The following is a 21,154-nucleotide window of genomic DNA, read 5'->3' as shown; positions in this document are numbered from 1 at the left end:
ATCCATTCATCCATCAATCATCCATTAATCCATCCATCGATCCATCCATCAATCCATCCCTCATCCATCAATCCATCCATCCATCATTTTTACCCGCGTCTTCCTTTTTGGGTTGTTGGGGGTCACTGGTGCCCATGTCCAACTATCCACTGGACCCCTGGACCGGGATTTGTTCCGTCGACCTTTTCGCTGAGAGGCAACAGCTCTGCCTACTGAGCCACCCATGTTGAGGACTTAGTGACCAAAATGTGGAATTAGTTAACAAGGAATTGGTTTAAGTGTTGAATGCATGTTACAGACTGTTAGCTGCAGAAACATGTTGTTCAATTTACAGCTGAAGTGAAAAACAGGGAGGTGATGAGTTTTAGCACAAATAAACTAAAAACTAACTAAAGGAGTTCCATGAATTATGAACTCATGACTTGGCTGAAATTTGCTGTAGACTCCAAAACTGAACTGTTAAAGCTAAAGGTTGTAAAATAAAAGCTAAATATGGCAAAACAGTAGCTAAAACTAGCAAAATTGTAGCGTAACAAAGCAAAAGGCTATCTTAAAAATTGGTAGCTATAATTAGCAAAAACAGTAGCTAGAAGTGCACAGAAGTACCACTCCCCTGTGGTTTTGTAGCACATGGGAGTGGTGGTGCAGAGGTTAGAGAAGGTGATCAGAAGGTCGCCGGTTCAAATCCCTGGGAAAGGTGAAACACCCACACCTGCCTCCACCTCATTTGTCCCACTCTGGGCCCTTGAGCAAGACCCTTACACCCCACCATCTGCTCCCCCAGATACCCAAGATGGCAGCTCTCTGCTCCACACAGAGGGATGTGGTAGCTCGGTGGTCTGTGGTTGCATCAGGAAGAACATCCGGCGTAAAAACAAACGTCAAGTCTTCGTGCGAGTTAGTTTGCTGCGGCGACCCCTGAAGAAGGAAGCAGCCAAAGGAAAAAAAAAGTTTAGGTAAAAGTATCAAAAGCCTGGCTTAAAATAGCAAAAAGCTAGTCTAAAGTAGCAAAAGGCTAGCTAAAAGCTACAAGTCCCAAATCATTAAGTAAAAGTAACAAAAAGTCACTCGAAGCTAAAAGTAGCAAATCAGTAATAAAAAGTTAAAAGTATCAAAAGGCAAGCTAAAAGCTACAGAAGAATAGCTAAAAGTAGCAAAAGTCTAGCTAAAGTGAATAAAAAAGGATAGCTAGAAGCTTTTTTCAGGTCTTAGTTTTATTATACTTGTTCCTTGTTTTTCTTTCAAAGTCTGGTGACCCTGTTTGAATCAACTTCTCATTTTCGGTGGCCCGTTTGATCAGCAGACCAAGTTTCTGGTTTCATCACCACCTGAACAAGATCTGACACGGCTCTGGGCTCCGTCTCCTTCCTGTAAGGTTTCCTTAAGGAGTGTCTGTCTGCCCTGAAAGAGGAGTCGCCCTCTGAGTCACCGACCTGACATGGGAAAAACATCAAGTGCCTGCAGAGGCCTGATGCAAACCTGCAGGAAAGACTCTTGGAAGGAACTCAAAACTGAACTTGTGGGAGTTTGATCATTTTCTCAAGCCGTGACCATTTCCTTTACACATTTATTCCCTTTGACCATAAAAATCTATGGCATTTGGATTTCTAAACCTTTACTGCTCGGTCCAAGAAACTCAGGCAGATTAAAGTGCATTTTAAAGGCAACACCTCAGAAAATAACCAAGTTGTATTTTGGGTAACGATGACCTCATAGAGCAGATGATGTAAAATACCAAAATAAAACCTCATTATTTCCGCTGTGATGCTGAAACTTTTGCAGCTTCGAAGAGGAAAACCGAAGATGGGGATGTAATCTTACTTCCTGTTACTGAAGATAATAAGAGACAATTGATTTGCTGTCTGTTTTATTCCCAGATTGTTATGATGGGCAGATAACAAGAGGAGGAAGAGAAGATGTCGTTCTTCAGTCTGGATTGTGTCACAAAGACAGAGAGAGGTAAACTCTGAGCAGACTCTGTTTTCTCATCAGCTGAAGTCAATCACGGGTTATTTATAAAGTTGTTAAATTCATATTTAATATTCTCCTCTATATGTTTGAGACAAATTAATCCATCCTCAGAGGAGAGAGAACATCAGATAAATGGATGTTGTGAAAATGATTGGAATCAAAAGTTGCACAAAAATGACTAAATGATTTTTACAAGAAATTTCCTAAACTGTACTGCTAAAACAACTTTAGACCATTCCAAAGTAACTCTACCAGTTTGTTTACTAGACTGGACAAAATCAAAAGGAAAACTAGTGTTAATAAGATGTATTCATGTAAAACTGTATCCGCTCCTCCAAATCCTGTTTAATTTGTATTTTTAACCGTGTAAATCAACCATTTATTTTGAATCAGGTAAATATTTGTGCTAAATATGCTGAAACTGTTTCAACAAAATGTTTGTTGCTGGTTTTTTAAACTGAAAGAATAACCACTAATCCACCATGCTGCCTACATTATAGTTGTGTTTTCAGTTGATAGACAATATATTCACTGCTGGGATGAAGAGTGATTTTATTTTAAAGACACCTAACAGGTTAAAGATTTCAACTGATTCAGCCAAAGTAATATATATATATATATATTTATATATATATTGTCATCTTCTTAAATTCAGAGTTGGAGAGGAAACTGCGAGCCAACGACCGCGAGTACAACCGCTCCTTCAGATATGCAGTAAGTATTCTGATGTACGAGTTGTTCCTCAGCCAGATGTTTTAATGTCTTAATCTGTTTGGGGTTTTTTTAATAGAAGAGGGGATGTACAGTCAAGACAAGACATATCCATACACTGATTTTTTTTTTTAAATTTTCATTTATGCTCGTAGAAAACTGTCCTCTGCGGTTGAGTCGTTTGTGTCTGGTTGTTATCAGGAGACTGGATGTCCGCCAGTTAAAAACAGAGACAAACATCTGCTGAATGAATCCCGTAGTTTCTGATCTGTGTTGCTGCCGTCATAGAATAAACCTCAGCGGTTTAATGTTTCCAAGTGAAGCAAAACATCTACTTGTGTTTATAAAAGTCACCGTCTAGCATCGCTGTACGTACAGAAGCTAATGCTGTTCAGGAATTGATCAAATGTTCCCAATATACTAAAAAATAATCAAAGAATCCATACCGTTTTAAAGAAATTGATCATTATTGCAATTTGAATTAACCAATTATTAATTACTAATAATGTATTCTGTGATTATGAACACAGTTGGTGCTTTAAAGGAAACAAACAGTCAATTAGGGATAAATAAAACTGACACGGCTGAACTAATAAACTTTTAGAAAACGTGTAAATGTTTAGAAATGTGCCCCCTTCAGACCTCAGTCTTAAAACTGAGGCCTCAACCCAAAGAGGAGGGTTAAATTATAATGTGTGTTTTTAGAAAAAAATTAACACTGAAAGGAATTTTAACCCCAAAAATTACCTTAAATGGTAGAAAATGTGGAAAATGAATAAATGATAATAAGAAAGTTTATAACATAGCTAAACATTTCAGTCAATTATTATTATTATCATTAATATTAATATTATTGTATTTCTCACACAGCTCTATGTTTGTGTAAAAACTCATTTTCCTGCTTATGTACTGGTATTTATGTGTTTTTTTTTGCTATTTATTTATTATTTATTTGCTATTTTTTGCTAATATTTTTGCTTCGTTATTTATAAAGGTTTTTTTTTTCTAATGTGTGTACAAAAGAATGAGTGAAGGATGAAAAATAATCTAGATCAGTGGGGTCCAAACTTGTTCATATGCAAGCCAATTTTTTTCAAAATAAAAGTACTCAGACCACAAAAATTTGAATTGAAGATTAAAAAAAAAAAAAGTAAAATATGTATATATCCCACTATACTGTATCAATCTTAAATTGCAGTCATGGGCTGCACAAAATTACTCCAGAGTGCTGAAAATGGTCTGCGGCCTGTACTTTGGACACCACCGCTCTAGAAACTTTGTGCAGATTATGATTAATTCATACTTTGATGCAGAGTTCTGTTTAATCTTTCTGTCTCTCTCTCGTCTTGTCATTTTTCCAGACGAATGCCATCAAAACCTCAAAGTACAACGTCTTCACCTTTCTGCCTCTCAACCTGTTCGAACAATTTCAGAGGATCGCCAACGCCTACTTCCTCGTTCTGCTGGTGCTTCAGGTGAGACGCAAACAAACGTGCACACGCGACTCGACCGAGCGACAGAAAACAAACCGAAAGATCGATTCAAGTGAAAGTGTTACAATCGTTTTAGAAAACAAACCGTATTCAGTATTTGAGTCGTAGTCATCTCTTCGTGAGCTTAATCTTATAACAGAGGCTATGGAAGAAAAGTAAAGGCACACAAACGATGATGAGTGACTTCACAGAGCTCAGTCAGAGCAAACACGTGATATAACGCAACACAACACGGCTCAGATTGTTGTTCTCTGAACAAGACGTGTTAGCGGAGCGACCACAGTGGTTCCAAAATCAGAACATTCAACCAAAGAAAAAGTGGCCCATTCAACAACAGGTGAGCTACTTCGGGCACCAAGGTGGCTCAGTGGTTTTCACTGTGGCCTCACAGTGAGCAGGTCGTGGGTTCAAGCCACACTGACACACTTCCAACCTGAATTTACACCAAATACAATTAGAGAGTTAAATATTTTAAAAGGCAAACTCGCAGAGAGAGACGATGATCTCATCTTTTGCAGAAACCATAAACAGTTTATCACTCGTCGTCACTGAATTAAAGCTACGCTCAAATTTGACCCCTGATAGATTTTACTCTGTTTCTGTTTAGTGTGAGAAATTACTTTTTTTCCCTTCATTGAAACGTCTCGCACACATTTCTGACATTCAGGCTCAAACAGCACGTCTGAGAGGCTCTGCGCTAACCAAACAGGAAAAGGAAGACTCAAGTGCACAGAAAATTGAGGAAGTGTCAGATCCAGTACAGGAAATTGCCTCATCGAGTGCAAAACGGTCATTTTGCACAACAGAGGTCGTCAAGAAGGGCTGAGCTGCTGTCAGTTCATGAATGACAAGAATAACATAAAGTTCTTCCAAGAGCAAGTTGTAATTTAACCAACACAATAAGCACATTGATTTTAAACACTTTTCTGTGTTTGTGTGGCGATACACCCACAGCTCCTACCTTCTGTTCAAAGCATACACAACACATGAATATGCAGTGGTGTAGACTACACGATACGCGGGTATTACGGAGTATACCCACTAGAAAAACTTAAGAATTTCAGTATCCCCTCTTAAAAGTGCCCAACGATACATATCATTAGACGTGTGTCACTGATATGTTAAACAGCAGTTAAATGCTTCCATAACAGTCTTATCAGTATGCAGCACTTGTTTATTACATTCACTTATCCAGCAAATTATTGTATAATTAATACTTCTGTACTTACTGCTTAATACTTGAACATGTTTGGCTTTGATGCTGTTTTATAAATTATATAGCATGTTTGAATACAAAGCCAACTGTTGTACAAAGTTTGTTGTTCATTTATTCAAATATAAGCACCAGAGAAATTGGGGAATGTTCAGTATACTTAAAAATCAAAATAAATGTATGTACTTTGGTTTCTAAGTACAGTATATGGACCGACCGTGGTAAAGTTAGTTTTACGTTGGACGTTGGACATTTGCACTCCGTGGCTTCAGCGGTGTCCAACTAAAAAAATGTAGACTACACCACTGTGAATATGGGTCTCTATTTTGGCACCAGATTATTCATTTCTTTGTTTGACTCATGTAATATTGATTTTCCAAGTTTTCATCAGCAGTATCTTATAGTTTCCGTGTATTTAAATTTTGTTCAGGTGATCCCTCAGATCTCCTCCCTGTCCTGGTTCACCACCGTCGTGCCTCTCATCTTCGTTCTGACGGTCACCGCTGCCAAGGATGCCACTGACGACCTCGTAAGACGCATCGAAAATACATTCACTTTGTTCTAATCTCGACTCATGAGAAACCCACATTCCCTCTGTGTCAGAAATTGTCTTTACTTCTACTTTAATACATGCAGTTTTTAGATTTAAAGATCCAACACGCGTTTAAATTTCATGAGAACTAGTCTTCCCTGATTGGTCAGTTGTTTGAGATTAAGTTGTTCGTGTCAGTCAGCTGCTCCCACACTGATGTTGGGCTCAATATCTATTTCAATTCAGTTCAGTTTCTTTATAAAGCGCCATGTCACAACAGAAGTCCTCTCAGGGCACTGAACAGAAACATTCATATACATACAAAGTAAGTTAACACTATTTTTCCGATTAAAGGTTATGCTTCTTAAGTAAAGGTTTAATTACAGCAATCTTAAAAGGCAGTGGTACGTAACTGTTTATTAGAGACAAATAAGCAGATCCAAGACGTGGTTATTAATTAAAGGAAATATCTCTTTAAACAGTTTGGTTGGGATGGGATCTAGCAGACATGTGGATGGTTTGGATGAAGCTAGTATTTTTGACCATTCAGAGCTCAAGAGGACAAAAATAAACCAAACATAAATCAGGTTCTAGTGACATTTTTAAAGTTGTCTCATCTGACACAGAACCAGAGGCAATAGTAGGAAAGTTGGTTTGAATTTTTACATTACATTCAGTGATTACTGATTTCTAAATCTTTCATAACTATCTCTCCAGTAGTCATGAGATATATTGTCAGTAATGACTTGGGACAATAAGAATCTAATTCATATCCTGTCTGTGGGGGGTGTAAACTGACTCTGATCACATGTTTCACAAATTCTTCACTTCATCGGTTGTTTGTGTCAGGGTCATCTACTTATGACCCAGCTTGTCATCATTTTCTAGCAACTCTGAGTAAAAAGTTCTCCCCACATCTGGTTAGTCATGAGAGAAAACGATGATGATAAGAAGAAGATGAAAAGGAAGAAGAAGACGGAGAAAACAACTCTGACAAAAAATGAACCCAGTGACCAAGAAAACAAGGAAGAAGAACTTTTTATGTGATGGGGAATTTTTTTTTTTTTCATCAGATGACTGTACAAGAAACAGAAAAAAAGACCAGAAAGTGAGTGAGAGAGTGAATGGTTGTTAGTCTCCATTGGCGCTTTACCGCTGTCTCAAATCTCCTCGGCTTCGCACGACACCAGTTAAGGGCAAGCCCACTGCTGGTACCCGCCCCCACTCAGTATGGTTTATGGGACCATCTTGTTTGAGGTTCCAAGCAAACTGCTCCGAGGGGTCGATTGTGACGTAAGCAGACAGCAGCTGTTGATTGGCCATCAGAGCTACGTCACTGGATGACCCGCCCAACAAAACTGGAACTACATCTGAACTTTCACTTCCTCATCGTGTTGACGGACGGCGCCACAAGAAACGAGCACATTTACAGAGATGCTGGAGATGATGGCGCTGACCTGTTACATACCACCCACTTTGCACTGACGATCCCACAGAGCGGGGAAACGTGGCAGTGGCAAATCACCTCCACCTGAGAAGAACTGATAAGACGAGAGCCCAGTGGAGTCGCACTTACCAATGGCAAAATGGCTGATGTGTCCCTGTGATGGACTGGAGACCTGTCCAGGGTGTCCCCCACCTCTCGCACAGTGACTGCTGGAAATGGGCATCAATTCATTCAACCTCTATTTAGACAGGTAAATCCCATTGAGCCTCGAGGACTCATTTACAAGAGAGACCTGATAACATTATACATAATAACATAATATAACATAATCAGTGATCCCACAACCCAAAAAGGAAGAAGCGGGTAAAGACAAAGGATGGATAGAAGAGTAAACACACAATCTAATCCAATAAGTGAAGCAGAAACAAAAAAAAAAGTATTTCACATACAAACAAACATGTTTTTGTTCATGAATAACCAATATAATATTTACATTATTTAAGATTTTTCTTAAAAAGTATGATTGCACACGGGATGAAGGTCTTCCTGAAAGCATTTTCCTCAAATATATTTTTAACTTTTATTAAGTAGATGTAATCATCCAACTTGCTGCTTGTTAAAACACGATGGCTTAGCGGTTCGTACTGTTGTCTCATGGCAAGAAGGTCCAGGGTTCAGTCCCTGGTTTGGACCTGGGGTCTTTCTGAGTGGAGTTTGGTGGGTTTTCTCTGGGTACTGCGGTTTCCTCCTGTATTACAACAACATGCACGCCTTCAGGCTTCCCTTGCAAAACAGATCTGGGATCTGGGATTTGCCTCGTTAAATAAAAGTAAATATACAACAAATCAGTCATACATATTTTATACGAAAGCAGAGTTTAATATCTCATCATAAGCATCATTAACTCTGTGGGAAAACATTCTTCTCTTTTCAGCCACACTTCCTTTCCTTTTAGAGCAATTTGCTTGTTTTTTATTTCACATGTTGAACTCTAAAGATGCTCGTTACCATTTTATCGGCTACATTTTGTCCTTTTCTTGCTTTCGTTTATGTTGGTTTAAGAAGTTAATAAAAAAATAAAAAAAAAGGAAATTTGTCGTGGGATTTGTTGGTTTCCTGCAGCTTCGTTTTAGTTCTCCTTTACGTCTTAAATTATGTCATTTGGACATTTTGTCTGATTAAGAAATAAGTTCCCCTCCTTTACCACAACTGACCTAAACCGGAGTTCATCAGGAAGTTAACGTCTTTTAAATTTGACTAAACAGAACAAAATGTTCCTTTAACACAGTGCTGGGAAAATTCATTTTAAAAATGTGTGAATGTGGAGCGTTTAAAACCAAACTGTTAGGAGAAAATAAAGGATGAAGATTTGCTCAAAGAGGAGAAATGAGAATCGTCTTTTTGAGCGAACCTGAACGTTCATCCTCAGCTGCTTCGTGAGTGAACTCGTGATTTGTTGTTCGGGCACACAAACACTCAGGATGCTCCAGACTGACCATGCAGGAGATGACGGCGTAGCTGTGGCTCGGGTCGGGAAACTTTCACATCTCGCTGAGCTGCAGAAATTCACCGGCCTCTCAGAGGGAATGCCCCGAGTGCAAGCTCCTCAGAGTTTAGTTTCGTTTTTGTTTTTTACAATAAAGTTTTGCAGATTTTCTTGTTTTAATTTGGACCAAATTTTAGAAAACGTCACATTGAAGGCATGCAGGCTACAAATGGTCCTTGTTGGAGTTTTGTCTGTCCTGCAAAAAATGTGACAGATCGAGTTTCTGTTGAAAAAAAAAAACAATCTAAATTGTTCAAAATGTGACTTTAAGGATTCAGAGATCAGCGTGTTGGATAAAGACACCAGGAGATTATTTTAGAACACGAAATGTGAAACTTAAAGGAACAAATACAAAATCTCTGTCTTTTTTTAATATGTGAAATGAAACTAAAAAATACAGACCGGCTTCTAGGACTCGACAGCATGTGGGATCGACCTCGAGGAGGCTCATAACACGGATCAGTGGAGTGGAATACCCATAAATTTGGCCACTTTGGACCAAGAAAGTTCCAGCAGGACTCGAGGCTGACAAGAAAAACACAGACTGCCTGAAGAAAATCAACAATTGTCACTTATCTGAATCTGACTCCCCCGTTCGGCCTCGGATACGAGCGGACTATCAAATTTCTCCTGGGACATGGGTAACTACAAAAGCTTTATCTATCGTACCCCCCCAGAACTTCTGTGCAGGATCATCAGAACTGTGCCCGCTGACCAACGTCTTATCAGGACCATGGCCTGTTGTCTGAAGGTGCTTCTTGGACAAATCTCAACGTCTTGAAAATAAAATACACATGTAATGTGTTTATAAATGTGCTTGCTGGTAGAGTTTTTTTTAAATTTATTTTAATGTCTTAAATCGTGTCCTGATAGGCCTTTTCCCCTTTTCTATCTAAAAGTATTCTAATAAAGAATATGGGGCTGCGCTTTGATAGCAGCAGCAACGTGCACTCCGCCCATCTTTCGGACGACTGTTCGAACATAATTCCATTGTTTCCCGGTAAAATGATGATACTCTAGAGATACTCTAGAGATACTCTACTTCCTCAGACGGCTGAGGCGAGCTGGTCTGGGAAGCTCAGTCCTCACCTCCTTCTACAGGTGTGCAGTGGAGAGCATCCTGTGCTCGAGCATCAATGTGTGGCATGGAGGCTGCACAGCTGCAGAAAGAAAAGCTTTGCAGAGAGTGGTGAAGGCTGCACAGAAATCTGTTGGAATCAGCCTCCCCACCATCACAGACATCTACACCTCCAGATGCAGGAAGAGGGCCACCTGCATCATGAAGGACCCCACTCACCCAGCACACACACTTTTTGCCCCACTCCCCTCAGGAAGGAGGTTAAGGAGCATTAAGTGTAGAACCACTAGACTGAGGAACAGCTTCTACCCTGAGGCTGTTAGACTCATGAATCTCTAACTAGAATAATCACTGTGAAAAACCGTATCATGTTGCTGCTGATCTGTTTCATGTTGCTGCTGATCTGTTTCAATGTTGATGTGTTCATGCGTGCACATCTGCTCACAGACTCATGTTCATGTTTGTGCTGATGTTCAATGTTTTATGTTATGAGTGCTTAGTGTATATTTAGTTGATGTTTTTCTTAGTTCATATCTTAGATGTTATTACTGTTTTTCTTATACATTTTATTGTTGGATGTAACTGGGACCCTGCGTACATAATTTCGCTCCACCACATGTACCACATGAGGTGCGAATGACAATAAAGAAACTCTGACTCTGACTGATAAAACTTATTCTGATTCTGAAAATGAAAGCAACAAGGGCCGACCATAAACGCAGCAATGCTTCGTTTCCAGCCTCTCAGCTTCAAACTGTGTTTGAGCCTTGTCGTTCCGCCATGACGGCCTGAAAACGAGAAACATCCCATCAGAAATAATTCTCTCAGGAGGCGCCAACTTGTTTCAATCACAGAAATAAATAAATCCCACACAGGAGACAAACGAATAAAGCTCTCGTCTCGATTCAGTCGGCTGTGGTTTTAATACTTCCTCCTGTTTTATTTATACGAGCTGTGAAAAAGATAACTTTGTTCATCTGATGGAGATTCATGAGATGGAAATCTTTATTAAATATTAAAAAGAATAAAGAAGAAATAACAATCCCTGTAAAGTCTCCTGACTCACTGTTGTCTTCTTCTTTTTTGTTTCAGAATCGCCACAGGAGCGACAAACGAGTAAACAACCGAAAAGTTCAAGTGCTCATCGACAGGAAGTAAGTTTTTAAACTTTCCATCACCCCAAGTTTTCTTTATCTCCTGTGTTTGTTCAAAGTTCAGAGATGTTACATCCTTTTATTTTGTATAAACTGATCAGATTAGTTAAATGTGTTCAGTGACTGCTCAGACATAAAAAAAAATACACAAAAACCTGTTTTTGTCTCATGCTTTATGTATCCTTATATTAAAATATTCTGTAAACAAAATGTGTGACCATATGCCGCCTCGTGTTTGTTTACCTACAGAAACAACCAAAGTTAAAACTCTCTCATTTCTCAAGTTACGTAGGATTTGTTTACATTGAGTGCGTACCCACATTTGAGGACTACGAATCAATATATTTGGAAAACTACTCAATAAACTCGTTTACACTGCACAATTTCATAAATTTAGGATAATCTTTTTCATGTTTGACTTGGGGCTGGACGATACGGCCAAAACTTTTATCACGATATATTTTTTAATGTCGGTCGATAACGATATAATTCAGATATCGATATAAACAATATAAAAACCTCAGAAAAACTGTGCAAATAAATTAATGTTCACCTTTTATTTGTATTTAGCCTTCAAAGAAATTTGAAATCACCGTCAAATAAACATAAATCTCTCAACTTTGTCAATATTAATAGTTTTAACTTTAAACAACAAAATAACCTAAAGGTTTGCTGCATGGGTTTCTCTTTTGATACAGCTGGCGGGGTTGTTTCAGGGACATGTTGGCTCAGACTTTTATTGTGCTTCATCTTCTGACTCTCAGCTTCTTCTATCGAGTGGAACAACTTCGATGTGTTCCCACCGCTAGTTGGAACGACTCTCCGTCACATTTTGCAGCACGCTGACTGAAACCTGCAGTTTATCTGATCTTAGCCGAACCACTTCCACACCGCCAAATTAGTCTTTCCTCTCTTATCAATTATGTCATCTGCTTTTTCTTCACTTGTGAAAGCTTGTTCAGTCACATGCTGTCGGTCATGGGCGCTCATTTTGCAGCGAAAACTTACCGCGCGTTGGAGCTTAGCCTAGCCTGACTCCTTCGAGCTGTGGTGTACGTCACCACGCACTTACGTAGTTGTGTCGCGGCTTTTTCTGTTCAGGTTAAAACTGAACCGCTTCAACCTGAACAGAAAAAGAAATGCGTCAGTGAAACGCTGTAATCATAGCGTAACGTATATAGAAAATATCGAAAATATAATATACTTTTATTCAATAACGGTGATATGAGTTTTAATCATATCGTGATATATATCGATATCGAATTATTGTCCAGCCCCAGTTTGACTCCATGATTTGCAGTGAGGACCGTTAAACATTTCTTCTCTCAAGTGTTTTCTGAAAGTCTCCCGTCCTTTTGAAATCTTTAAGAAGAATCACGAATTATGCACTCAAATAAAAAAAAACTTGTTTTAGTTCTAATAAATAGTAGGGGTGTAAATCACCAGCTTTACCACGATACGATATTATATTGATTTGTTTGACGATACGATTTTTCTCGATATCACAAAGTCTGTCACGATACGATTTCGATTCTATTCGATTCACAAGTCTGCGAACGATATATCGCGATATCAAATGCCCATCTCGTTTACATATAAATACATTTACAAAAACAATTCAAATATGATTTAACCATTTTATTTCTGTTATTATAGGCAACAGGCATTTAAATTAATTTAAAAAAAACATTTTTTCTTAATTAATGAAAAAATAAAAATAAATGACCTGTTCAGTATAGTCTCACATTTCTCATGTTTAAGTGCATTTTTTAAACCAGTTAACTTAAAAGTGTCCTGATTACCTTTCAGTTATAAAGAAACAAAAATAGATATTGAGCTTAATAACATGGCTATCAATGTCGTGTTTCTTCTTCAGGTGAACGGACAAATTAGTTGTTTCCCGAGTATTTTAACTCAAACTGGCACCTGTTGATACGACATGAGTTCTGTCTGTTGAGTCGTCCTTCTGTAGGAATCTAAAATATTTCCACAGCGTTGATTAGAGCGCAGCCGCGCACGGAAACGGTGCAGCCGCGCACGGAAACGGTGACACAGACGTGGCTTGGGAATTTCAAAATAAAAGCGTATTTTAAAGACGACGATACAAATCGATGTTTTAGTTTTGCCACGATATAATTTAATCATTAATCATTTAATCAATATAGCGATTTAAATCAATGTATTGTTACGCCCCTAATAAATACATTAATGTTCTGTCACATATTTGAATTGGCAGACAATAATTTCGCAGTGAAATGGAAATGCTGCTCTCTGACACTTCCTGGAGAGTTAGAGACAACAAAAAATAAATTTAAATGAACTAAAATGATACAGTTAGGTCAAAGAATTGATCTTTTTGTAGTATTCGTTCTTATGCAGCAGCAGGAGAAACGTCTGCATGGCTCAGCTGCAGTGGCTGAAGTCAGAGACAGACTGCAGAGAGTGCAGCTGAACTGAGATGAACATGGAGCGATGAGTAAACGACTAAAGAACCAAATTAAAGATCTGAGGTTTGGACGTTTCAAACGTCCACATTTCTTGATTTTTCTGAAGACACTGTGTCCTTAGTTCATCCATATTTAGCTAATTTTGTTTATCTGGAGAAAAGTCAAGTCTAAAAAATATCAGAAACAGTGAACCTAAAAGTGAGATTTTCCGTGCATGAGGTGTCAGACTCCGTAGTCTGTCCTCCTGAACGTGTCTCTGTCTCCCAGCTTCTGTTGTCCCTCAGTTCAGAGCCTTATGGGAAGCAGCTGTGAGATGGTGGGAGGAGACTTCCTGTTGATAAATCGGCTCTTACTAAAAATATAAGTGTAGCCTGAGGCATGCTTTTTTAATCTATTTATTCCCTGTTTTCAATTTAAAAACCCTAAAGTGGGTTTAGTTTATGCACACTGCTTCAGTGGTTTGATTATTTTTTTTTGCTTTGTAAATGTTTTCTGTGCTAATGGGAGAGAGGAATGTAAAGTCACCGTTTGTTGTATCACCGTGCAGCTCAAAGTACTTTTGTACCTTTGTCAAACTGGACCTTTGCAGCTTTGGTCAGCACGTACCCGCTCTGTCTGGGTACAAAAGGAAGCCGTGTGCTACGGTCTCTTCACACTCACCTCAGCCACTTTATATGTTTAATTTGTACTCACTTCAGCCTGTTGTGTACCCACCTCAGCTGCCAAATTGTTCATGATGTAATCTACAAAAGTGCACTTTTAAAATTAAGATAAACAGATGTGGACCTGTTGTATCATTATTAGCATTATTAGCATTAGCCTGGTCACTCCAGCCCGGGGTCTTACGAAAGAATAAAATTTAAAGTAAAGCTCTATTCAAGCCACATATTAAGCTCCTACAATATTATGACAATTTAATGTTTGCCTAAAAACACAAGGTTGTGTTTTTTTTTCTGTTTTTCATACAAGCAGCATCTGTTGGTGATCTTTGGAGCTGAATGGGATTCTTACTCAGCTGTCTGCAAAAAAAAAATAGGAATAATAAAAAGAAAACCTAATATCACCATAGTTTGAAACTTTTATGTATCGCTTGGCACATGTTTACTGAGCCTCCGGCAGAGATGATTAATTGAACTGTTTCTAACAAGTGGTTGTTTAAAACAGGACAAAGTACTTGAGGCAGATTGTTAATATACTGGAGTGTATAAAAACACAAGAATTGCAACTCTGTGCATTTAGTCTGTAATTATAATCATAGACTGAAGCAAAGGACAGTGCATTAAAAAGGACATTAGGAGATGTCTGGCTTGGTAAACAGAGCAGATAATGAGGACATTTAAAAGTTTATGACCCTCACTGATGTTGGACTCACATGAGACAAACTCAGCGGCTGCATTTAGGAGATGTGGCCACTTTCTGAAGATCCAAACAGCTGGGATGGACGAGTCACAGAAAATAAAACTTTCAAACAGGATCCTCCTACAGACAGAACAGAAGATTCAAACCAGTGACTTGAGTTTGATTTTTACTAACTTTACTCCCATAAAACTGTTCGTTTTCAGACAAATACACAGATAAAATACAGGAAACTGGCTGTAAAGGAAAGTAGCTTGTATTAGGTTGACCTTTGGTGTCAGAGCTGATTAATGGTCCCTTACAGCTTCTTTCCTGATCCTCTTTTTAGAAACAGGAAGACCTTGACTTGACTTTACGGTAAACAGACACGAGGCTGCACAAACACACACTACTCACAACCCTGCTTTGTGTTTTCAGGCTGCGCAGCGAGAAATGGATGGACGTCCAGGTAGGAGACATCATCAAGCTGGAGAACAACCAGTTTGTCACAGTGAGTACCAGTTTCAAACACCTTGTTGGTGTTTTGTTGCCATTTTAGCTCCTTACTTTTTGATTACAACCTTTCATTGCATCAGTCTTCTTCAAAACAAAGTTGGTTTTGATAAGTTTTTATTTATTCTTGAACTTGTTGTTAATGATTTTTGTGTTTTTCTACACTTTGTATTGATAGGAATTAATCGTTTATTAATGAATTCATCATGTTAATGTTTAAGTGGTATTTGAAATGCTAAATGTTTTGTCTGCTTGTTTAAGACTCTGAAAATTGGAGTAAAATATTGTTTTATTTTGTACAATTTCCAATGTTTAATTTATTTTCTTTAAAAAGAAGAAAACCTAAGTCTTTACCAAAGAACTATATCCTCTAAAAGTTTGTTTTTACCATTGAATGTTGGTTACTGCCTTTTATTGACTGATAACACTGTTGAAGTTTTATATTTAAAGCTTCTGCTTTTCTATTTGTATTTTTATTAGTTTGCTGATAAAAAGTTCCTTTACACTGTGAACTGGTTTCTTCAGCTTGGACCAGTGAACCCAGTGAACATGATATTTTACAGTTTGTAAGCGCTGCATTAAATGTTTTTGTGATTTCAGGCCGACCTTATGCTGCTCTCCAGCAGCGAACCGCTCAACCTCGTGTACATCGAAACAGCAGAGTTGGACGGGTTAGTAAAATTAAAAACTAAACTTTGTAATGTGTTTTAATACAACAGTTGTTTACTGTGGCTCATTTTACACTTTTCCATGAAGAGGAATTAGTTTAATAATAATCATAAATCAGCACCACCCGCAGGTTTGGATAACTGGACACATGTATTGTAATCCACGCAACATTTTGTTCCTGATCAGGTTTAAAACAATAAAACGTATTAATAGTTTTTGTACATTTTCACCCCAGCTTCTAAAAGGTGACTAAAAGTTGTAACACGCATGGATTGGGTTTTGTTTAGAGCTGGTCGGTTACTGACTCACTCGAGTTAATGATCCAAATCAGGACTCATGAGTCTGAGGTCTTCATTAACCTGGATCCGACATGCCCTCTGGCAGACAGACACCGAATCTGAATAAAAACAAGTAAAACAGCCGAATCCTTGGAAATGCAGCAATCTCAAAAGAGTCGTATTTACATGTTTACATACATGACATACATTTAACATGTCATTTGTAAGTCTGCTTATTGGTGTGAGAAACTATAAACTCAAAATCTCTGAGTGACGTAAGTGTGGACACTCAACATCCACTGCCACAGTGGAGCTGGGGGTTGTTGCAGTGCGACCACCTCAAGTGAACCGGATCATAATAGTGAGACACTCGGATTAACTCGAGTCAATAAAGTGGATTTAATTTACCACCTGTGGTCACGTTGGTGCAAAACACCAGCGTGCATGTTGATGATGATGATGATGTTGGTCACGCCCTCAGCTCCTTACAGAGTCAAACCTTCACTCAAGCTGCAGCTTTCATCCTTCAGAATCCTCCAATTGCTTAAGGTGCAGGGAGTCCCACAGGCACTGCAAAAACCCTCTAGAACCCGGTGGCAGAGGAAGCCAGTGGCCCCCCGCTCCAACCAACTGCCACCCACCCCCACTCAGGTGGTGAGGAGGAGAAAACAGCTGGCCTGACAGCCTGCGTGGATGGAGGGAACTCCATTCATCACAAACTGGTTATTCTTAGCAGCAAACAGTTCCAGTCTCTGAGGACCGCTCATGTTCCTGGAGTGCTGAACTGTGGAGCAGATCTTCTCTCCAGGAGGAACCCTCTGTATGTAGAGTGGAAACTCCATCCAGAGGTGGTCAGGCTGGTCTAGCAAAGGTTTGGACAACCATCTGTGGATCTGTTTGCCTCACTGGAGAGCAATCAGTGTCCCCTGTTGTTCTCCCTGCACGATCAGAGTGCACCTCTGGGGGTGGATGCACTCGCCCACAAGTGGCTTCAGGACATACTTTATGCATTTCCTTCCAAAGCTCTAATTTCACCAACACTGTCCAGGGTACGGTCAGAGGGCCTGTCGATGGTGCTCATTGCATCTCATTGGCCATCAAAGCACTGGTTAGTGGAGATAACATCCATCCATCCTCTGGGAGGAGCTGTGACCTCTGCCTGCACACAAGGACCTGCTGTCTCAGGCACAGGGACACATTTTTCACCCCCACCCAGAAAGACTGGCTCTGGGTTTGGCTCATGAGTAGTTCAATCTGTAGGTCTCCCACAGTGTGATTGAGACTGTACTGTTTTTTTCAAACGCTGTTCATTTATACCTTAGGGCCACCGTACCATACAGAATGAGAGGGCACATGCATCAAGATCTCTATACGGGTGTTAAAGGTCCATTTACTAGAAATGGCGTTCTGACGTTCAAGAGATTCTTTTTCAGTGTTCTGTGATCTGGGTTTTCTTACAGAACCTGATTGATAAGGGAAAAGCTTTTTCCACTATCAAAGTTTTTTTGGTGGCAATTTCAACCTGCCATACAGGCTTTGAGGGACAAACAGCAGGCCAGCGTTCTGTGGTAGGGTAGTTTATGAAGGGGGTCGCAGAAAACTCCCCGTCTCAAAACCTATGACTCCTTCATGGGTTTTACCCCCTAGAGCTGGAGGCTCTTACCGCTTCACCCTTTGAGCCTCTGGATCAGGTGGAATTAAAGTTAGTAGCACTAAAAACAGCACTTTTGCTGGTTTTCGTCTCTACTAAACGTGTAGGTGAAATTCATGCTTTATCAGTTCAGTAGTCCCTCATTTATCGCAGGGGATCCGTACCCTGAAGCCCCGTGACAAGTGAAAAACCGCGAAGTAGGAATAGTAGTTCAAGTAGTAGTTTATTTTAGTATTCCATTTTAAACCCTTGCAATATTCTAAACAATGTTTCTAAACTCTAAACGCTCTAAAAGAGCACATAATGTCATGATTTCAGCTCCCTGCCTTGGATGCTCTCGGCCACGCCCACTTCTCCGCGGCAGAGCATAGATCAGCTGATCAGCTGCAGCAGGAAGCTTTTTCTGCAGCTGTGGGCAGCAGGTGCAAAATAATTTAAAATAATTTATTTTAAATAAAAATCCCATGCCGATCGTGCGGCTCATCCATCAATCAGCCAGTTGTGTGTCATGTTCAGCCTTACTTAGATAAACCGCGATAGAGCGAGTCCATGAAAAACGAACCGTGAAGTAGCGAGGAACTACTGTACACCCATCTTGCACAAAGTTCTCACTGGACAAGACGACTTTGCAGTAACCTAAAGTTCTTTTGAATTGCCATCAGATTTAAGTGTTTTGTTTGTCTTTTTATGGAACTTCTAAGTGGAAAACACATTTTAGAAATCGGTTATTGCCTCTGAACAACAACACGTAGGCTTACACATGCATTCATTTTTTTCTTAGTGTTTAGTGTTAATAAGTTATGAATGCTTTTTGCTCATTTTGTAACCTTTGTGAGTGAATGACAATACATGCATTTACATATTGTCATAAATATTTCGTAAATTAATTTAATATACATTTGGTGTAATGACGAGACTAATTTCTCTGTAGTTTTATTCCATTAGCTTTTTTGTTCATCGTTTTTTTCTCACGTACCCCTCCTTCGCTTCACTTCTGTTTGTTTTGTCCTCTATTGTTCCTCAGAGAGACAAACCTGAAGGTGAGACAGGCCTTGACAGTGACAGGAGACCTGGGAGAGGATATAGAAAAACTGGCAGACTTTAACGGTAAGATCAGCCAATAAATCCATCCCACAGTCCCAGGAAAGAAAACCTCTTGGCTGCTGTATTTCTTATTCGGGGACAGTGTCAACAGACTTACTGAAGCTGACTCCATAGTGCAAAATGTAAATATATGCTATATTTCTGCAGTTTATTAAGCACAAACATCATGTTTTCTATCAAGGTGAGGTGCGCTGTGAAGCCCCCAACAACCGCCTCGACCGCTTCACGGGAACGCTGATCGTCGCCGGTCAGAAATACGCGCTCGACAACGAGAAAATCCTGCTGCGAGGCTGCACCCTGAGGAACACCGAGTGGTGCTTTGGGCTGGTGCTGTTCGCAGGTCAGGGAGACGGTGCACCGTCAAAATCATCCAAACTAAAATCTCCTGACATATTACTTAGTCTTTTTTTTTTTTTATTGTAGGTCAGGAAACTAAACTGATGCAAAACTGTGGGAAGAGCACGTTCAAGAGAACCAGTATAGACCGACTGATGAACGTCTTAGTCCTCTGTGTGGGTGCTTAGATCATTTCTTTTATTCTGCACAGTCATTTTGAAATGTTTCGATAATTAAACCACTTTTTTTTTCAATCTAATCACATAAATGTGGTTGTTACATTAGATCATATGTGTCAAACTCAAGGCCTGGGGGCCAAATGTGGCCCTCGTTGACATTTTATCTGGCCCCCAAGATGATATGTGAAACGTAAAATACTTCTATCTCTTGAATTTTTGCAGTAATCTTTGATTATGATACCAAAAGCACAACATAGAACATCAAATGATACCAATCAAACTCTTGCTGAGGAACCTGTGACCAAAAAAAGTTGTTGGGTATCTGATTTGAGTTAATGTAGCTTCTGATATTGGCCCTTAGTTTGAAAAAGGTTTTAATTTTGGCCCCCTTTCGTAAGTGAGTTTGACACCCCTGCATTAGATGAATTTGGATGATCAGTATAATTATAATTCTGCTCATGCACGACTGAAAATAATCTGTAATAAGCAACAATCTGCAGAAAGCATGCAGTTTTCAAGCAGACACCTTGACGCCGAGCCGTAAAATCATTAATCTTTGTTCTCTCCCTGCAGATTTTTGGTTTTCTCGTCTGCATGTGCACAGTCCTGGCGATCGGGAACTACATCTGGGAGATAAACAACGGCTCAAACTTCACCGTCTTCCTGCCGAGGGAGGATGGAAACAATTCTGGTTTCTCTGCCTTCCTCACCTTCTGGTCCTACGTCATCATCCTCAACACTGTGGTGCCCATTTCTCTTTATGTTAGGTAACGTAACATCTACACCTTGACTTTTAATTTCAGATTTCAAGTTTTTAAAAAAGCATGTTGTATACTGGATTGGCAGTGTGGAGATTATTCGTCTGGGGAACAGCTTCTACATCGACTGGGACAGGAAGATGTATCATTCTCACAGCGACACGCCTGCGGAGGCTCGGACCACCACGCTGAACGAGGAGCTCGGACAGATCAAGTACGTCTTCAGCGACAAAACGGGAACGCTCACCCAGAACATCATGATCTTCAACAAGTGCTCCATCAACGGCAAATCCTACGGTAAAGTTAAAAAAGGTCCTTCGTTTTTAGGTCTTAGTTATTTCCACGTTTTGTAAATGTTTCAAGTTTAGTTTTTCCAGCGTAAATGTGTGTATTTATTGTGTAGTTATTCCTACTTGTCTCTGCAGGAGATGTGTACGACTACACGGGACAGAGACTTGACATCTCTGAGGTGAGTCGATGGAAATAAAATCTGTCCGTCTGTGGGGCTGTTAGCTGTAGTAATATTTATCTAAAATATATCTGTCTCCTACTGTTGGTGATTAATCTTCTGGAATCAGACCTGAATCCAGTCAACCTAATGGGCTGGTTTGTCTGATTTCGTCTCAGGAAAAAATGAAACCAGTGAGTCCAGCAGCAGAACCAGTCAGGGTCGAGGTCAGGACTTTACAGAAAAGTAAAATATTAGTCTTTTTCATAATATTTGTTTTTTAAATTACAA

General features: G+C 39.5%; 1 protein-coding gene across 1 annotated transcript; it reads left to right on the top strand.

Moving 5' to 3' along the window:
* The first annotated feature begins 2,510 nt into the window (after positions 1 to 2,510).
* LOC119413006 (phospholipid-transporting ATPase ID) lies at positions 2,511 to 20,999 on the top strand. Its single transcript, XM_037680017.1, has 14 exons — positions 2,511 to 2,517; positions 2,627 to 2,685; positions 4,044 to 4,157; positions 5,819 to 5,917; positions 11,084 to 11,145; positions 15,366 to 15,438; positions 16,041 to 16,111; positions 19,063 to 19,145; positions 19,324 to 19,482; positions 19,566 to 19,654; positions 20,231 to 20,424; positions 20,504 to 20,712; positions 20,841 to 20,884; positions 20,994 to 20,999. The coding sequence occupies exons 1-14, from the start codon at positions 2,511 to 2,513 to the stop codon at positions 20,997 to 20,999; spliced, it is 1,269 nt and encodes a 422-aa protein (XP_037535945.1).
* The last annotated feature ends 155 nt before the right edge of the window (positions 21,000 to 21,154 follow it).

Source organism: Nematolebias whitei, chromosome 8 (assembly GCF_014905685.2).
Source record: "Nematolebias whitei isolate Nwh7 chromosome 8, NemWhi1, whole genome shotgun sequence".
NCBI classification, from domain to species: domain Eukaryota; kingdom Metazoa; phylum Chordata; class Actinopteri; order Cyprinodontiformes; family Rivulidae; genus Nematolebias; species Nematolebias whitei.
The sequence above is the reverse complement of the archived record's forward strand: the minus strand, read 5'-3'. Positions and strand labels throughout refer to the sequence as shown.

Coding starts and splice junctions, on each gene's coding strand:
- LOC119413006 (XM_037680017.1), top strand. Junction 15,439..16,040: donor AGAACAACCAGTTTGTCACA/GTGAGTACCAGT, acceptor TTGTGATTTCAG/GCCGACCTTATGCTGCTCTC. Junction 16,112..19,062: donor GAAACAGCAGAGTTGGACGG/GTTAGTAAAATT, acceptor ATTGTTCCTCAG/AGAGACAAACCTGAAGGTGA.